Source organism: Sturnus vulgaris, chromosome 19 (genome assembly GCF_052056855.1).
Source record: "Sturnus vulgaris isolate bStuVul1 chromosome 19, bStuVul1.hap1, whole genome shotgun sequence".
In the NCBI taxonomy this organism is placed as follows: Eukaryota; Metazoa; Chordata; class Aves; order Passeriformes; family Sturnidae; genus Sturnus; species Sturnus vulgaris.
In genome coordinates this window covers 5,634,391-5,649,272 of record NC_142261.1, presented here as the reverse complement: position 1 = coordinate 5,649,272, position 14,882 = coordinate 5,634,391, and the positions used below count along the sequence as shown (strand labels likewise).

The following is a 14,882-nucleotide window of genomic DNA, read 5'->3' as shown; positions in this document are numbered from 1 at the left end:
CACTGGGGAGAAGGATTTGACCACTGTGCCTTACCCCACACACCTGAGTTGGAGCCTGGATGAGACAGCTCTGTCCATCAGTCTGTCCATCACTGATGTTTGGGCTCTTAGGAGCAGCTCCAGCAGCCACCAGGTCCATCCCAAAGGATGAGGGTCAGGGCTCTGCAGCAGTACAGATCAGGGGGAACAAAACTCCTCTCTGTTAATGTCACTCCAGATATTCAAAGCTCTGCATCTGACGTGTCTGCAGGGCCCTTTCTTGTGGCACATCATCCCACTCCTGCCTGGGTGGAGAAAAACTCCTTTGTGAGCCAGCTCTGCAGTCTGATCCCCCCTTCCATCCCTGCTCAAAGCCTGTACAAGGCTCCTGGGTTTTTGGCAACACTCAGATTTCCTTGTTGGGCCTCAAGGAACACACAGGTCCCTGCTGCAGAGCTGCTGGATGCCAGAGCCATGGAATGGGAAAAGGATGGGCTTAGCACAACAGACCTGATGCAAATGGGAGAGTCCATCATGTGCTGTGCCACTCTGCCAGTGCAGGGGTTTCATCTCATTGAGCAAAACTCCAGCAACAAGACAGCTGATGTGACCCAGGCTGAGGGAGACTCCTGGCTGGATCAGCTTGCTAAATAATTTCTACTCTTCCATTTAAAAGCCTGCTCCAGTAACCTTCCTACCCTTCTACCATCAGAGCTCATCCATGAGATGCTCACTGGCACAGAGAGCACAAGGCTCTGATATTCCTTCGGAAATGTTTCAGGGTTTCATGATAGCTTTACAATATCTTGCAGTGAAGTGGCAGATGGGATTCTGGACTAATCAATACACTAACAGAGCCAGGTGCCGGATCACTGATCTGAACTGAGACAATGAACAGTAAATCCGAAGAATACAAAAACACCTTTGGTTCTGTGAAGCAAGATGATCTGCAATTTGTTCAGCAAGCAATTCGGTTCCCAGGTTTGCAAGGCTGTGCTGTGAGCTCAGCAGGGTGAGAGCAGGAGGTCTCTGTCCTCCTGCACCAGATGCTGTGCCTGAGGAGGAGCTGCAGCCCCGATTGCTGCTGCAATCTGCAATGTAGCTCTTGGGTAAGGCTGAGCACAGGCAGCCCCTGGTTCCCAACACTGTGTTCACCTTCCCTGGCCTGAATCCACTCCTGATGGAGTCATGAGAAGCCCTCAACCAAAAGCCAAGGGTCACCTGGTGGGGTCAGTGGCCAGGAGGCTGCTTGGGCCATTAGATTGCCATGAAGGGACAAGTGCCCAGCTGCAAAACCTGGGATACCCAGCTCTGTGTGTGGCAAATGAGGCCAAGGGGACTCACATCCAGCACCAGCAGAGCCCTGTGAGCCCTCACCTCCCTGTGCTTTACACTCTGAAATCAGGATTGCAGGGGTCCTACACTGAATCAAGACAATCAAAGAGCTCCTGGCAGGGGAGAGGATTTTGTCCTTCCCATTTGCTTAGCAGCTCCTGTGCTGAGTCAATACCCATCACCTATAACTTTTTTTTCTTCAAATATTTGGATACTTTAAAAGCCAGACAAAAGACATGCAACAAGTTATAAATTCAAAGGAGATTTTTTTAGGTGCCAAACTGCAGCTGAACTGTAGTTATGGTTATTATACCTAGACAGACATAAAGCTATAAAGTAGATCAACACATTTTATCACAGTGATTCACTGAACACTGAGTCCATGCAGCTTAGCTGTTGCCTTTCTACAGCCTTGAAAGATTTACCATAGTTTCAGATTAATCTGGAACTTTATTATGTAGTTATTTTAATCTCACTTTATTTCAATCACTGCTTGGAGTACTATTATCAAAGTAAGATCCTGTTAAGATACAGCAATGATGAATGGTGTTAGAACCAGCTAAAACAGAAACAGAATCCAAATCTGTTTTGCTATATGCAGTAAAAAAAAAAAATCAAGAGAGCCTTTATGATGCATTATGGAGGGATAAAGGGGCTCCTATACAACCAGCAGCTCTGAGGACAGAGCCTCTCCAGCAGGTTTCCTGCATGATTGCACTGAGTCTTTCATCTTGCCATGAGGTTTTTGGAGGTGGAATTGCTGTGTAGGTTGAAGGGAGCTCTGAGAACAAGCCTGGTGCTTGGGGCTGCAGCCTTTGCCCTGTTAGGGTGCTGCTCAGACATTCTCTGATGGGCACTTTGAAGCCCAGTTCCTCAGCAAGGAATTCAGGGCAGTGCTAGAGACAGTCAAGTGCTCTAAACCACAGATTTACATTTCATCCGCCAAGATATTTAAAGCACATAAATATCTAAATGCTATCCTGAATCAGAATATTTTTCTAAACTGGGACTGAACGTTTTTAGGACGTGGTTAAAGCCACATGAGGCTACTTTGGGAAGAAGCAGGGGAAGGCTGTTCCCCAGCAGAGCAGGGTCAGACAGAGGGCTCAGACATTGCAGCCGGGGACACACGGCTCACCCAGGGAGGGCTGGAATGGCCTGACCGCACAGCCAGGGCACTGCTGGAGGAAGGATGGGCACCGCCACCCACAAAGGGTGTGCCCATCTCCTGCCCCCCTGCACAGCCCCTGCTGGGACACAGCGAGGGGACAGGATGCTGGCTCAGGTCACCCCCTTCACCTCCCTTCACCCCACACCACAGCCGGCTGCTCTGGGATTTCTGCTTTTCCCTCTTTCCATCATCCTCAGCCCTGCCGAGCCACCATCCCCACGGCGCTGCGGGATCGCTTCCCCGGGCAGGGAACCCGCACGGAGCCCTGGTTTGCTGCGGGATTTGCTGTCCTGTGCGGTCACACATCCCCTGGGCATTCCCAGGGGAGCTGCAGGAGGAGGAGGAGGAGGATGGAGGTGAGGGGTGATGGAGCAGACTCCGGCACGGCAGAGCCCCGCGGAGTCGCGGCAGCACAGCGGGCACCGCAGCCCGGTCTGCACCGTCCTCTAGTGGCCACCGGACCCGCTTCAGTGGCCACAGGGCGGGGGGAGCGGGCAGAGCCCGGCCAGCCGCGTTTCCCCATGGCACTGCAGCCCCTCTCCGCCCCTCCCATCCAGGTGAGATGGGACTATCACCCCTGCAGGGACACTGCAGCTGCCACACTGATCACTGCAAGGCTCTCTCTCGCTTGGGAACTGCAGCACTTGGCCATCAAACCTCTGCTCCCAACTCCACAGCACGTGCTATCTCCCATCTCCAGCTGAGATGACTAAAATATAAATCCTCACACTCCCATTATGCAGGAAACTGATGTAGGAAAAGGGACGTGACGATTCATTCTCTCTGTATCTCGGAGCCCAACACTCCTTCCCCAAGAGCAGCCCAAGAGTGCACCTTGCCACCCAGCTAAATACTTGATAAAAGTTAAACACGAGCACCTGTGATTGATGCTCCTCCTCACACACGGCTCCAGCCACTCTCTGGATAACGTGTGGTGTTATTGAGGCATCAATTACCTTCAGCACAAGCGCAGCTCCATTAGCAGGCCTGCAGCCTGCTCGTTTTGATAAGGTTCACCCTGTGCATTTATCAACAAAATGGGGATAACCAGCAGGATGTGGAGTCTGCAGCTTTTAACTCTGTTAGGACAGAGATGACGTTCACAACTCTGCATGCACCATCAACCAGAGCATCCCATCTGCTGGGGTTTATTTCTCTGGAAGAGGAAGGCAGTTTCACTCTGGTTTTATCTCTTTTGGCTCTATTCACATGCTCCAGAACTCTCTTTTTAGAGGTGCAAGTATGGCCCAGGGACAGGGCAAAGGAATTGCAGAAAAGCAATTCTTTTTAGTAACAGGTCTCAAATTTCTTCATAACCTACAGATAGACTCTTGGCTTATTAATAGCAGTAAATCTCCAAGTCCAATAGGCTTCAGTTAATGAATATTGATTGTGATAGTGCTGGAAAAGGCTAGTGTCAGTTGAACTGAAATCCTTTAGCCCTTTTTGCCTGAACAGGGCTGTAAATTAACTTAGAACTTGTTTTTGAAAATTAGATAGAGGAAAACACAGGGGTTATGGCTGCACTGTAGCTCTCACTATCTCAGGGATATGAAACCACCTTAATGCTAATAGCAGCACTCATTTACAGATGTGAATTTGCATTTCCCTCTATCTCCCAATGAATATCTTAAAAGTAAGAATCTAAGCTGATTAACACAAAGATTGTGGTCACCTCAGCCTTTGACTCCCCAGATAAATCACATCATGCTCTTGATGAGCAGCTCTATTTTGCAGCCAGGCTGGGATGACTTTGAATGGAAGCTCAGGAAAATAAACAAAGAGCAGTCCATTGAATCAGAGACCTTACTGTTACCCTCTGGTGGGGGACTGAGGCAGTGATGGGTGGGGAGGCTGCGGGGTTATGTCAATGTTTTCATAAAATTATCTTTTATGCTCACTGAAACAGCCCAACAACAACAAAAACCCCTAGAACAACCCTCTCGCCTTTCCCAGCATCTGATAAAAATCAAATAATAACAGGAGTGACTTATGCACTCTCTGCCTGGTACTTCAATCTGGCCTTCCAGTTAATACACTCCATGATTAAAGCATCTATAATCTACAGTCTGTGGAGACCTGTAGAGCAGGAGCAGTAGCAGGTGTGCAGCCTGATAAGGGTTGCTTACTCTGTGCAGATGAAACTTTTAATATTTATAACCGCTGATTTTTCTCCTGATGGCTCCTATTGAGGGGAAAGGGGTGAAAGTTGAAAGATAAAAGCTTGATGAAAGACCAGGTGGAATGTTTTTCCAAGGACAGGCAGGGGCTTAAAGCTATCTCCACCCAAGAGCTGGTTTTAAAATGCTGCCCAGCTAAGTGCAGCATCAGAGCTGGGGGATGACGTCTCTGGAAGACCTTCAAGGCTTATCTGAAGTGCACCTAGGCTTTCAGCTGTAAGCTCCTCTGAGCTGTCTGTGCTTTGATTGTCTGCACCAAGCACAGTGGGACTGTCAGGGGCTGCCAGGCATCATCACAAAATAATTAAGTCACTCCGGGTCAGCTGCACATACTTCAAGTAAAGCGCTAACAGCATTTCCAGCTCAGCCCTGAAATGTGCTGAGGAATCTGGAAACAATCTGTGTCAGCCTGAGGCTCTGCCTCTGTGTCAGCAAGAGCAGCATAGAGGGCACTGGGAATGCTCTGCAAAACATGAATTGCTCCAATCGAGTCACTGCTCACTGCAGTGTGGTACTGGGGATCCACAGCTGGTGGAACGCTGGAGATGCTGGTACCTTTGCAGTCCCCCTGAGAAACAGCCCTGTCCACGGCATCCCTTTTCCTGCTGCTTGGATAATGCTTTAGGCTGCGGTCATTTGGTCTCAGATACAAGAGGCTTCCCCCAGAGGCAGCAGAGGCCCACACCACAAGGCAGAAGCTGCTGCTTTCCAATACTCCCCAACAACTCCATCTGCCCCACGTGCAGGGTGTCCCTGTGCCAGGAGACCCCAGAAGGACAGACAGGCACACAGGTCACACAGCCCTGAGGACACTCTGTTTACCCCCTGTCCACGTAGAAGAACCCAACCAAACTCCTTCATTTTCAGCATTGAGAGCCAGATTTGTCCCATGCTCAAGTGGTTTAATATTTGTGCTTTCAAAAAGGACCCAACACTCCTGAGTGTCAATATAATGACAGAAGTGAGTAACACTGCTCACCAGCAATTGCATACAGAAATAACTGGGGCCAACCTGAATAAAATAAAAATATGTAGAGAAAGCCATTCAACATGGACATTCTTCTTTTAAATAGAGTCATTCTGAGATGATACACTGACTTCTTTCAAAGTGAGCCACGTGGTTCCCATTGCTTCAGTAGAGCACTTCAAGATGTTTACCAAAGACATACAGACAAAACCCCATGGCAAAGGGAGATATATCTTAGAGATTAAATACAAGGCTTGGGTGAACCTGAACTGAGACCTCTCGAGCATCTCAACCATTCTGCCTTCCTACCTCAGATACCAGAAGTCAAAGAAAGAAGAAAAGCAGGCTGGCTAGGGAGGAGGCAGCATTGACTTTTCACCAGAGAACAGACAGACTTCCAAAGAAAAAGGAAAAATATCAATCCACAGAAACACCCCACATGAATCCAAAAGCATCAGAAAGGGGAAAAAAACAAACAAACAAAAAAGACATAGAGTTCTGAACTGTGAGACATGTCCACTGTTTGGAAAGCATGAAAAAACGGCTTGAAGAAAATGTAACACTTCAGTGTCTCCAAGACAGTTGCAGTTTTCCTTGACTTAACTAGACTTGGATGCCAGAAATTGGATTTCTTGGCCTCTGCTTTCTTGATTGTAATTTACTTTTCCACAAAATATGATTTCAAATTATGCAAGCAAAGTTTAAATCTGAAGAGGTAATATTAAGTTGTAGAAAATGAGTTTTAAAAAAGTCCTGAGCTCATCTGTGCTGTTAATAATGAGTTTATCTCAAACTCTTAAAACCTTGGGGGGGAATCCTATCAAATGGAATTTCTGCATGACTTCTGGAAGTATATGAAAAACTAACAAAAGCATCCAGTAGCAGTGGAGTTAAAAAGTTATTAGCCCCTGGATACACTCTGGCCAGAGCTCCTAAAACACATGCAGGCTGCAAGCAAAACTACACCAAGCTGCTTATCATTTTGAAGCAAAACTCAAAGATTAGCCTCCCACTGCACATCAGCTGGCCTCCCTGGCTACAGCAGGCACCAGGATTATGTTCACTTCCAAAGCTCATGAGTATTTGGAATAAAGCAACCTTAGTGCATGGGATGGGTGTACAGGAAGGAACACCAGTAACATTTCACAGATGGATTTACTGAGCATCTTCTGAGCTGTTACACAAACCAGTTTCAATGCCTTGAACGTGGGAGTGCTGAGTACAAGGAAGATAAACATCCCTCTGAAGATGAGCTTAAAAGTGCATATAAAAATATAATTATAATACATCAGGTGTTTACACTTATGTATTGAAGACGTTTATTACAAACAGGCTGTCAGCTCTCATATAAAAGTAAAACATCTGAAAAATAAGAGCAGTCAGAGAATGCAATTCCCCTCAGTCCCACGGAACAGCAGTGAGATGTCTGTTTATGCAGGCCCTGGTCACAGCCAGCACCAGCAGCTCTGGGGGAAGGACTGAGATCCCAGCCATGAACAAGCCCAGAAACCCTTGCTCCGAGGAATAAAATCCCTCCCAAATACCAGGTGACAGCGTGCAAGTGTGAGAAACACAGCAAAGTCCATCCAGGGGCAGTGGCAGGGGAACTGCAGAAGGCTGCAGCCCAGGCACTGCAGCTCTCCCCACAGGGCAGAGCTTTCTGAGTGTCCCTAAGATCCAACTGCTGACAGATGGGTTGTGGGAAGAGATGGCATCAGTCTAAACTGAAGTGCTCTGCAAAAATATCATTCTTCCTCCCAAATAAACCTCGTACTTGCTCAAACTCCAGAGGCACATCAACAGCCTTTTTCTTGACTTCTTTATCAAAAAGCTACAAAACAAAAACCAAAAAACATTGTCAAAACTCAGTACAAGCTCTTCACCCCAATAACACTGCTCACTCTAAAGTCTTAAAACATCCATCAAATAAACACTTAAAAAAAAAGCCAGCCCTGTCACCACTGTTGCTCATGTTGTTATTTAACAGACCATTTTCCTGGTTTACCCTGGTTCTGGGTAACCAAGTCAGTGTAGCTCCCTCCCAGCAGCAAGGCAGATGAACAGGACACAGCTGCTGCATCCAAAATCTCCTTCCCTCTGGTTCCAGTCATTCATAAAGGTACAGCACCATTACCTCATAAGCTGAGAGCTCCAGGAGCCCTGATATGTCATCCTCCATTTCAGACAGGAACTGGTTCAGGACAGCAGCTGCCTTGGCCACATCTGGGTGATAATGGTTCTGGAGAGACTGAGAAAGCAAGACAAATAGGAGATAATCTAATAAATACAGGCTAACACACATCCATCTGCATTCCCACACAAGAGTCTGCCCATTTGTTGGTCATATCTTCAGTGACCACCAAATTCCATCAGATCCAAGTTTGCTGCACATGCTACTACAGAGCTTCAAGAAGTCCTCATTTCAGGCATCTTTCAAACATATCAAAGGCTCCTCTCATACGGTTACATCCAGCTCAAGACAAATTCATCCACAGGCCATGCTTACACTGCATAACCCAATTCTGCTACCTCACAGTGCCCTCATGCCACATCCAAGCTCCAGCTCTCCTGAATTCCAGCTCCTGCACATCATTCTTGTTCAGCCCCCTACACAAACCCCACATCCATTTCTAGAGGATAACCTGGCTCTACTCAATTCCCTTCCATCAGTGCTCTACAAGTTCCTCTCTCCCCTCCAGAGCAAAGAAGCCTGGTACATTTGCACCTATTTAATCTGTTTCAGCTGTGAAGTGCAAGTTCAAATGTGGGCTCACAAGCCACCCACTACTTAGCATGTACATTTCTCCAGTGGATGGAATCCTCTACTAGGATAGAAAATAATGCAGAGTAAAAGAACTCATCTCATTTGCAAGGTGTCTGTCAAGCAGGTTCTTGTGAGAGGGCCTGTCCACTGCCAACACATGTCAAGGAGGCAGCAAGGGTGGAAGAGACTCATACCAGACCAAGATGCTCATTTCAGGATGACATACCTGAATCTCCCAGAGAGAACTCTCCAAAGCCCTGCTTTCAGATGGCTCCTCCTCCTCCATAACATATGGATCTTCTGACATATCTAAGGAAATAGGAGATTGAGAGCTAATGCCTCCTGTGTGATGTACATAAACCCAAAGGGAACACAGGCCCAGAGCAGTGCTGCAGCCAGAGCTGCCCCTTCCCAAGTCATTTATGGACCAAGGACAAACTGACACATCCCAGCATGACCCAAGAGTCACTGCTGGCAGCACTACAGAACCATGTCACTTTTAAAGAGCATGGGAAGTAAGGCATTTGGAATAGCTTTGAACTCAACAGCAGGAGCCTGCTGGCCTTTCACAAACTCAGGGGACAAGACAAAGGGATCCTCCCAAACCTCAGAACTGCAATCTCCCCTTTTCCTCCACAGGAATGCTCCTCTTTATGCTGTCTGAAAGGCCTAACACAAGTGCCCTGTTACCTGCTGGCCCTCCTGGCCTGTGCACCAGCAGCCTGCAGGCGGGGTGCCTGCGGAAGAGGTTGCAGATGAAGGGAATGATCATGAGGAGAGCCTCGGGAGGGGCCGTGAGCGCCAGCCGGGACAGCCGCTTGATGAACGCTGCCACCAGGTACGCGGGCAGGTGCCTGGGGACAGGGGACAGGAGGGAGCAGCCTGTCACAGTCCTGGCAGGACAGCCAGCAGCCTCGGCCACCCTAACAGCACCTCAGATTAGACATCAGGGGGCTCGCCAGGCTTTTTTGGCTACGGGGTAAAGAGAAGCTTCAGGATTCTCGCTTTTAAGCAGCAATATATTGTGTGGTCACTGGAAGAAATTTTTGGGGGAATTTACATTCAGTGCATGAATAACCACAGATCACAGTGAGATTCAATCCTGACACGTGGCACCATTGCCAAGCACAGCCCCTGTACACGGCCATTCTCGTGGCAAACTTTATTCAGTCCTGTTATAAACTTCTGAGTGCTTGGCCAGGCAACTTTAATTATATTCTTCTTATGTCATTTTGTGGGTTTAATTAACACACAGGCCATGATGTTAAATTCACATAGCATTTCCAAGCACTGCAGCTGTTAATGAGAACATAAAGCTCCCGTGTGGCGTAAATGTGCAGCGTAATTCTTTTTTTTTTTAAATGGTAAAAATGCAAATTTCTAACAGCAACCAGCTCATTTACACCCCTTCTTTACGTCAGAAGAGTCGGGATGAAAATGACAATTTTCAGTCACTCAGACTTCAGTACACCTGCAAGGTTCAACAAAGTTACCCACAGGTCTTGTCACTGTCTCCAAAGTACACCAGGATACAAGGGGGGTGGATATGAAGTGCTTGGTGCTGTGCTACTGCTGGTTTATTTTATAACATATGACAGCAACTATATGACCAGCTGCCTATTCGGTTTCTTCCCTGTGTACAATGAACTGACAACATCAAGACAGGCTGTCAAACACTTCACATTTCAGTGCTTTATGTCTGCAAAAAGCCATCCATTTATCAACAGCTTTGTAATCTATAAAAAGCCTGCAAATTTTACTTCTCCATTTTTACAAAGACAAGACAGAAAATTCATCACTTTCACCCAAAGTGGAACAGAGATCAAAAACACATCCATAAGCACTTGCAGCTCAAACTCTGATAACTAACTGCAATTATTCCTTTCTGAAAATCTATGGCTGTGAGGCAAATCTTCAAAAATAGCATACGAAAAATTACACAAGACTACAATAATAACCTCGGATTCCGTTTTCTCCATAAAAATGTATGTAATCCAGCAGGCACACTGAATACATTAAACCCAGACATGTGGGACACTGTTCAAGAACAGAAGAGCAGGAGGAAAATATGTGAGCACACATTAGAAAGATGCTACTTACGATGAAGACAAAAACAGATCAGTCAGGTGGAAGAAGCGAGCTCGGTACTTCACATGATAGATGGAAGGGTCTAACAGATTGTACAGCTTTTTGTAAAAGTCAGGATACTCCCTGTTGAAAAAAAGGAAAAAATACAACATCCATTAGTGGTGTACAGAGAGACTGTATCTAAATGGTTTTGTGCTTTCATTAAGAGCACCCCAGCCCACTGCTGTGCTCTGTTTTGCTCTCTTAGGCTTCCCTCTACAGTCACCACTTGAAAACAAGCTGCAAGGTGAATTTATGGCTCTCGCAGTGCCCAGCCACCTTCAGGGTGTGAAGTCCAGTGACTGCAAATGGTGTAGGATGCAGTGAAAGGGACACCAAAGACTATGGCTTCACTCTGTAATCAGATCAATGGAAATCGATTTTTAAGTGCTGTGCAACCACAGTCTAGAGAAGAGAATATCAGCCTAAGCCTCTTGGGCAGTTTGGCTTTCTCATGGGAGAAAAAAGCCTGAAGGTGTAGTGAATCCTTTTCAGTTCCTCTTATATAAAAGACATAAATGCAAAAACCCATGTTCCTTTAAACAATATGCTCTTTTTACTTACAGATTATGCTGATGAATCAGAATAAACAATCCATTTAGGGCTAGAAGACTGATTGCTCCACCTGTAAGAAAGCAGGCTGGTATCAACACAATAAAAATAACTAGGAAAAAATAATCTTCACATTTTTTCTATAATAAAATCTTCCAAGAAGGAACACAAAACTCAATACCTGAAATCAGAGACAGTTTGATGGCTGAAAGGTGAAACAATTTCATCTACACCCTTCCAGAGGCTCCCAAGTTTCTTACAAAGATTAAGCTGTAGTTTAGTAGAACAAATGTTCAATGACTGAGACACAAAAATGTGCTGCTCTAATTCTTCAACAAAGTCACACTGGGGAGGCAAAGGTCTGCTCAGAAAGGACACTTCTGCAGGAATCTGTGGATCCTGTGATTGGATCAGCAGCATTGGCTGAACTCTGTATTTGAAATAAATTACTCCAGTGTTCTACTCTTCCCCAAAGACTTAAATATTATTTTCCTTACACACAAGGAGCGGTGACATTGACAAACACAGGTAAAATCATCTCACTTTCAGAGACAGTGGAGTTGACCCCAGTTCCTTAGCTCCATCCCAGCCAACAGTACACCTATTCCACCACCCAGGTTGTGGTGCTGCATCCAGCAGAGCTTCCAAGTCCATGTGTCCCATGCTGGAGGTGCCACAAAGGACAAAAGGCTGTTCCCACTCACCTATGCCATAGGCCACTGTCAAGAAGTCCATCATCAGACTGGGCTCATTCATGTAAGGCAAGACAGAGTCGTGCAGAATGACAAGAACCTTTTTGTAAAGGCCAGTGGGCAGCTGTGAAGGACAAAACAACACAGAGAAACAAGCACTGCAGGGAGAACTCAGACAGCAGCAGCAACCTGTGGCTCAAAAAGGCAATGCACAAGCAGAAAGGAATGTGCCAGGAAATACAGAACAGCTTGCAGCAGGAGTTCCCAAATGGGAGAGTTTACAAGTGACACCACAAAGTTCATTCAAGAAGCAGGTGCTCACAACTAACAGTGTCATCACTCATATGGGGAAAATCACCAGGAAAAAGGCTGGGGAAAAAAGCTTGTGAGCAGAGAGTGTTATGCTGCTGATCACCCTTATGGGCTGAGACGTTTAAGGTAGGGAAAAAAGGCTGAGAGTAAGGAGAAAAAGCAGGACATATATGAGGTCATGTTTCTTGGCAGAGAGATCCAACAGAAATGGTCACTTGGCTGTTCCCACCCAACACTCAAAACACACTGGGGTCCTACCAGCAGCCTGTGCAAGGCTGGACACAATTGCTAAGGATCAGCAATCCTTAAATGAAAGAATGATGCAGATCAGTGGCAGAAGTAGCACTCACCTTGTGCTTCAAAAAAGTCAGCCACATTCTTTCAAACACATGTTTGTGTGCCTTAAAACAGAATTGCAAACAGTGAGTTAAACACACTGGTGCAGATAATGCTCTATTTGAAGCATATAAAATTTCAATTCTAATGCACCAAATGAACAGTTACCTGCAGCTTTGAAAGTTTCAACTCCTCACGGTTATCTAAGAAGAAAGGGAAACCAGATGTTAAACTTGAAATGGATATTTAAAAAATTAAGATGACCCTTTTAAACTTAGCCCTTCGATGCCCTAAAATCTTGGGCTGAAGTACTTAATTTGATACAAGGCCACAACAGATCCCCTTGACTAAGGAATGTGGATTTTTAAAACTGTTTAGAATCACAGTGATCAAAGAAGCAGACATTCTTCATCAGCAAACAGTAAAAAAGTCTTTACACACTACAAATCTTAAACCTGATTTTCCTTTTCACACACAGTTCATCATGCAGAGTTTACTAACCTTGCTTGACCATAAATTTGACCATCTCAGACTCTTTGTTTGGCATGTTAATGGGTGAGATGAGGGAAAATACATTCTGCTGGTAAAAAGGCAGTGGCCTCTGAGGAAAAAAGCATATAAACAAACATGGAGCAAGTTCCACAGACAGCAAGAGAGGGCTTCAATACTGCCCTGTTTCCAAGTACTGAATATATTTAGGAAAGAGAAAGGGAAAATGTTGATGACTAAACTACACACTGGTATATTCTCTGTAGCAGCTTCAACTTGGAGTATTACTTGTTTATCCAACATGAACCCTATCTCTGTACCTATTCTGGTTTAACAAAACTGGTGCATCCAATGGAGGAAACAGATTCTTCCTCTGCACCAGAGTAAAAAGAATTAAAAATTCTCTGTGTGTCACCCAAGCTGTGGAGTTTTAAGTAAAACAGAAGGTAGAGCTTAGACCAGAAATAACAGTACTGAATTGAAATACTTTCAATTTCATAGTAAAGTCAGTCTTGGCATACTGACATACATAAGAAAAAAATCAATGCCTTCAGTGGGCACACTCATTTATCTGGCTTCCAAGTATTTTCATATACCACTAATTCCTCCCTGCTTCCCACACGACATACCCAACCCAGAACAGCTCACCCAGGTCCATCTGAGCAGTAAGAATTTGTTACCTCCTTTGTCTTTTGCATGACCTGCCCGATGCTGGCAGTGACAGCCTTCATGACAAAGTACCGCACGTCGTCGTACTCCAGGTACTCCTGAAAGCGGGAGATCAGGAGCGAGGCGTCCTCCTCGGTGGGAAGCAAACCATCAACAACTACCTAACAAAGCGTTTGGAAAGGAAAGCAACAAGTCAGTCTCTTACAGCACTGGAGCAGAGAGTGAGATGGCTGAGGGCACATGAGTTCGTGTGCCATGGGGTCACTGACAGCAGGAACTTTTCAGTTCTGCCGCTTACCTTAAGAAGGTCACATGGAAAAGTTAAAGTTCCCTTCCACTCTATTTTGATCAATGGATATTGTGCCTCCAACTCAACAAACTTCATGAGCGTGCAGAGTGCCAACTCCTTTAAAAAAAAGAAAGAAACATCACCAAAAAAAACCTCACCTAAACAGCAACACCAGGGGTCAAACTCAAAGGAGACAACTTTGAAGAGGAAGAATGAAATATTATTTCCTGAGAAAGCTGCATGCTCGCTGCTGGTGAGCAGAGGTGAATCAAAGCATCAGTGCTGTCTTACAGCCCTGCCGGCCCTCCCACACTGAAATATTGGGCGATAACCTCAAGGGACCCCCGTGAACCCGCGGGTAGGCGCAGGACCTACCTTGACCTGGAAGGACTCGTGCCCCATGAGCTCCCCCAGGCAGCCCACGCAGTCCCTGTAGCGGTGCCTCATCCATATCCTGTACTTGTCCTCGGCGCTGTAGCTCCCTGTGAGGGACAGACACACACACAGACACACAGACACAGGCCGGGCTCGGGCAGGCCGCGCCTGAGGGAGGCAGCGCCGCGGGGCCCCGCTCCGTGCTCACCGGCCAGAGAGGCGTCCTGGTCGGGCAGCGGCCCCACGAACAGCTCCCGCCGCTCCAGCAGCGCCCCGAACAGCCGGCTGCACGTCCTGGCGGCGCTCACGATGTGCTCCGGCTCCTCCTGGCCCTGAGGAACGGCGTGTCAGAGCGGCGGCCCGGCCGTGCTGCCCTCCCTCAGCCCGCTCCCCAGCCCAGCCCAGCCCAGCCCGGCCCGGCCCGCACCGCCAGCGGCTCCAGCAGCTCGAAGACGCGGTTGGCGCTGCAGCGGCTGCCCAGCACGGCCTCCAGGCAGGCGGCGAGCGCGGCCTCCCGCGCCATGCTCCGCTGGGAGAGAGGCGGAACCGCGGCCGCTCCGCCCGCAGGCGGGGCCCGCACCGGGGCGGGGATCGGCATCGCCATCGCTCCGTCCTCCTGCCCGCCCTCCTCCCCAGTACAGAAGG

At 47.1% G+C, this 14,882-nt stretch overlaps 1 protein-coding gene across 1 annotated transcript; it reads right to left on the bottom strand.

The window, feature by feature from the left end:
- Positions 1 to 6,768: 6,768 nt before the first annotated feature.
- NOC4L (nucleolar complex associated 4 homolog) lies at positions 6,769 to 14,814 on the bottom strand. The gene is made up of 15 exons (XM_014875121.2): positions 14,665 to 14,814; positions 14,446 to 14,569; positions 14,238 to 14,344; positions 13,872 to 13,979; positions 13,585 to 13,734; positions 12,917 to 13,016; positions 12,584 to 12,618; positions 12,430 to 12,480; positions 11,780 to 11,891; positions 11,088 to 11,148; positions 10,497 to 10,607; positions 9,087 to 9,250; positions 8,623 to 8,705; positions 7,767 to 7,880; positions 6,769 to 7,463 (listed from the first exon to the last, which is right to left on the bottom strand). The coding sequence occupies exons 1-15, from the start codon at positions 14,758 to 14,760 to the stop codon at positions 7,347 to 7,349; spliced, it is 1,533 nt and encodes a 510-aa protein (XP_014730607.2). The 5' UTR covers positions 14,761 to 14,814; the 3' UTR covers positions 6,769 to 7,346.
- Positions 14,815 to 14,882: the final 68 nt, after the last annotated feature.

Bases quoted from the DNA above. Each gene is read 5' to 3' on its own strand.
- NOC4L (XM_014875121.2), bottom strand. From the start codon at position 14,760: ATGGCGCGGGAGGCCGCGCTCGCCGCCTGCCTGGAGGCCGTGCTGGGC. The intron at 13,980-14,237 runs GTAGGTCCTGCG...TTTTTTTTAAAG, and splicing joins ACGAGTCCTTCCAGGTCAAG to GAGTTGGCACTCTGCACGCT. The intron at 7,464-7,766 runs GTAATGGTGCTG...TTTGTTTTGTAG, and splicing joins TGGAGCTCTCAGCTTATGAG to CTTTTTGATAAAGAAGTCAA.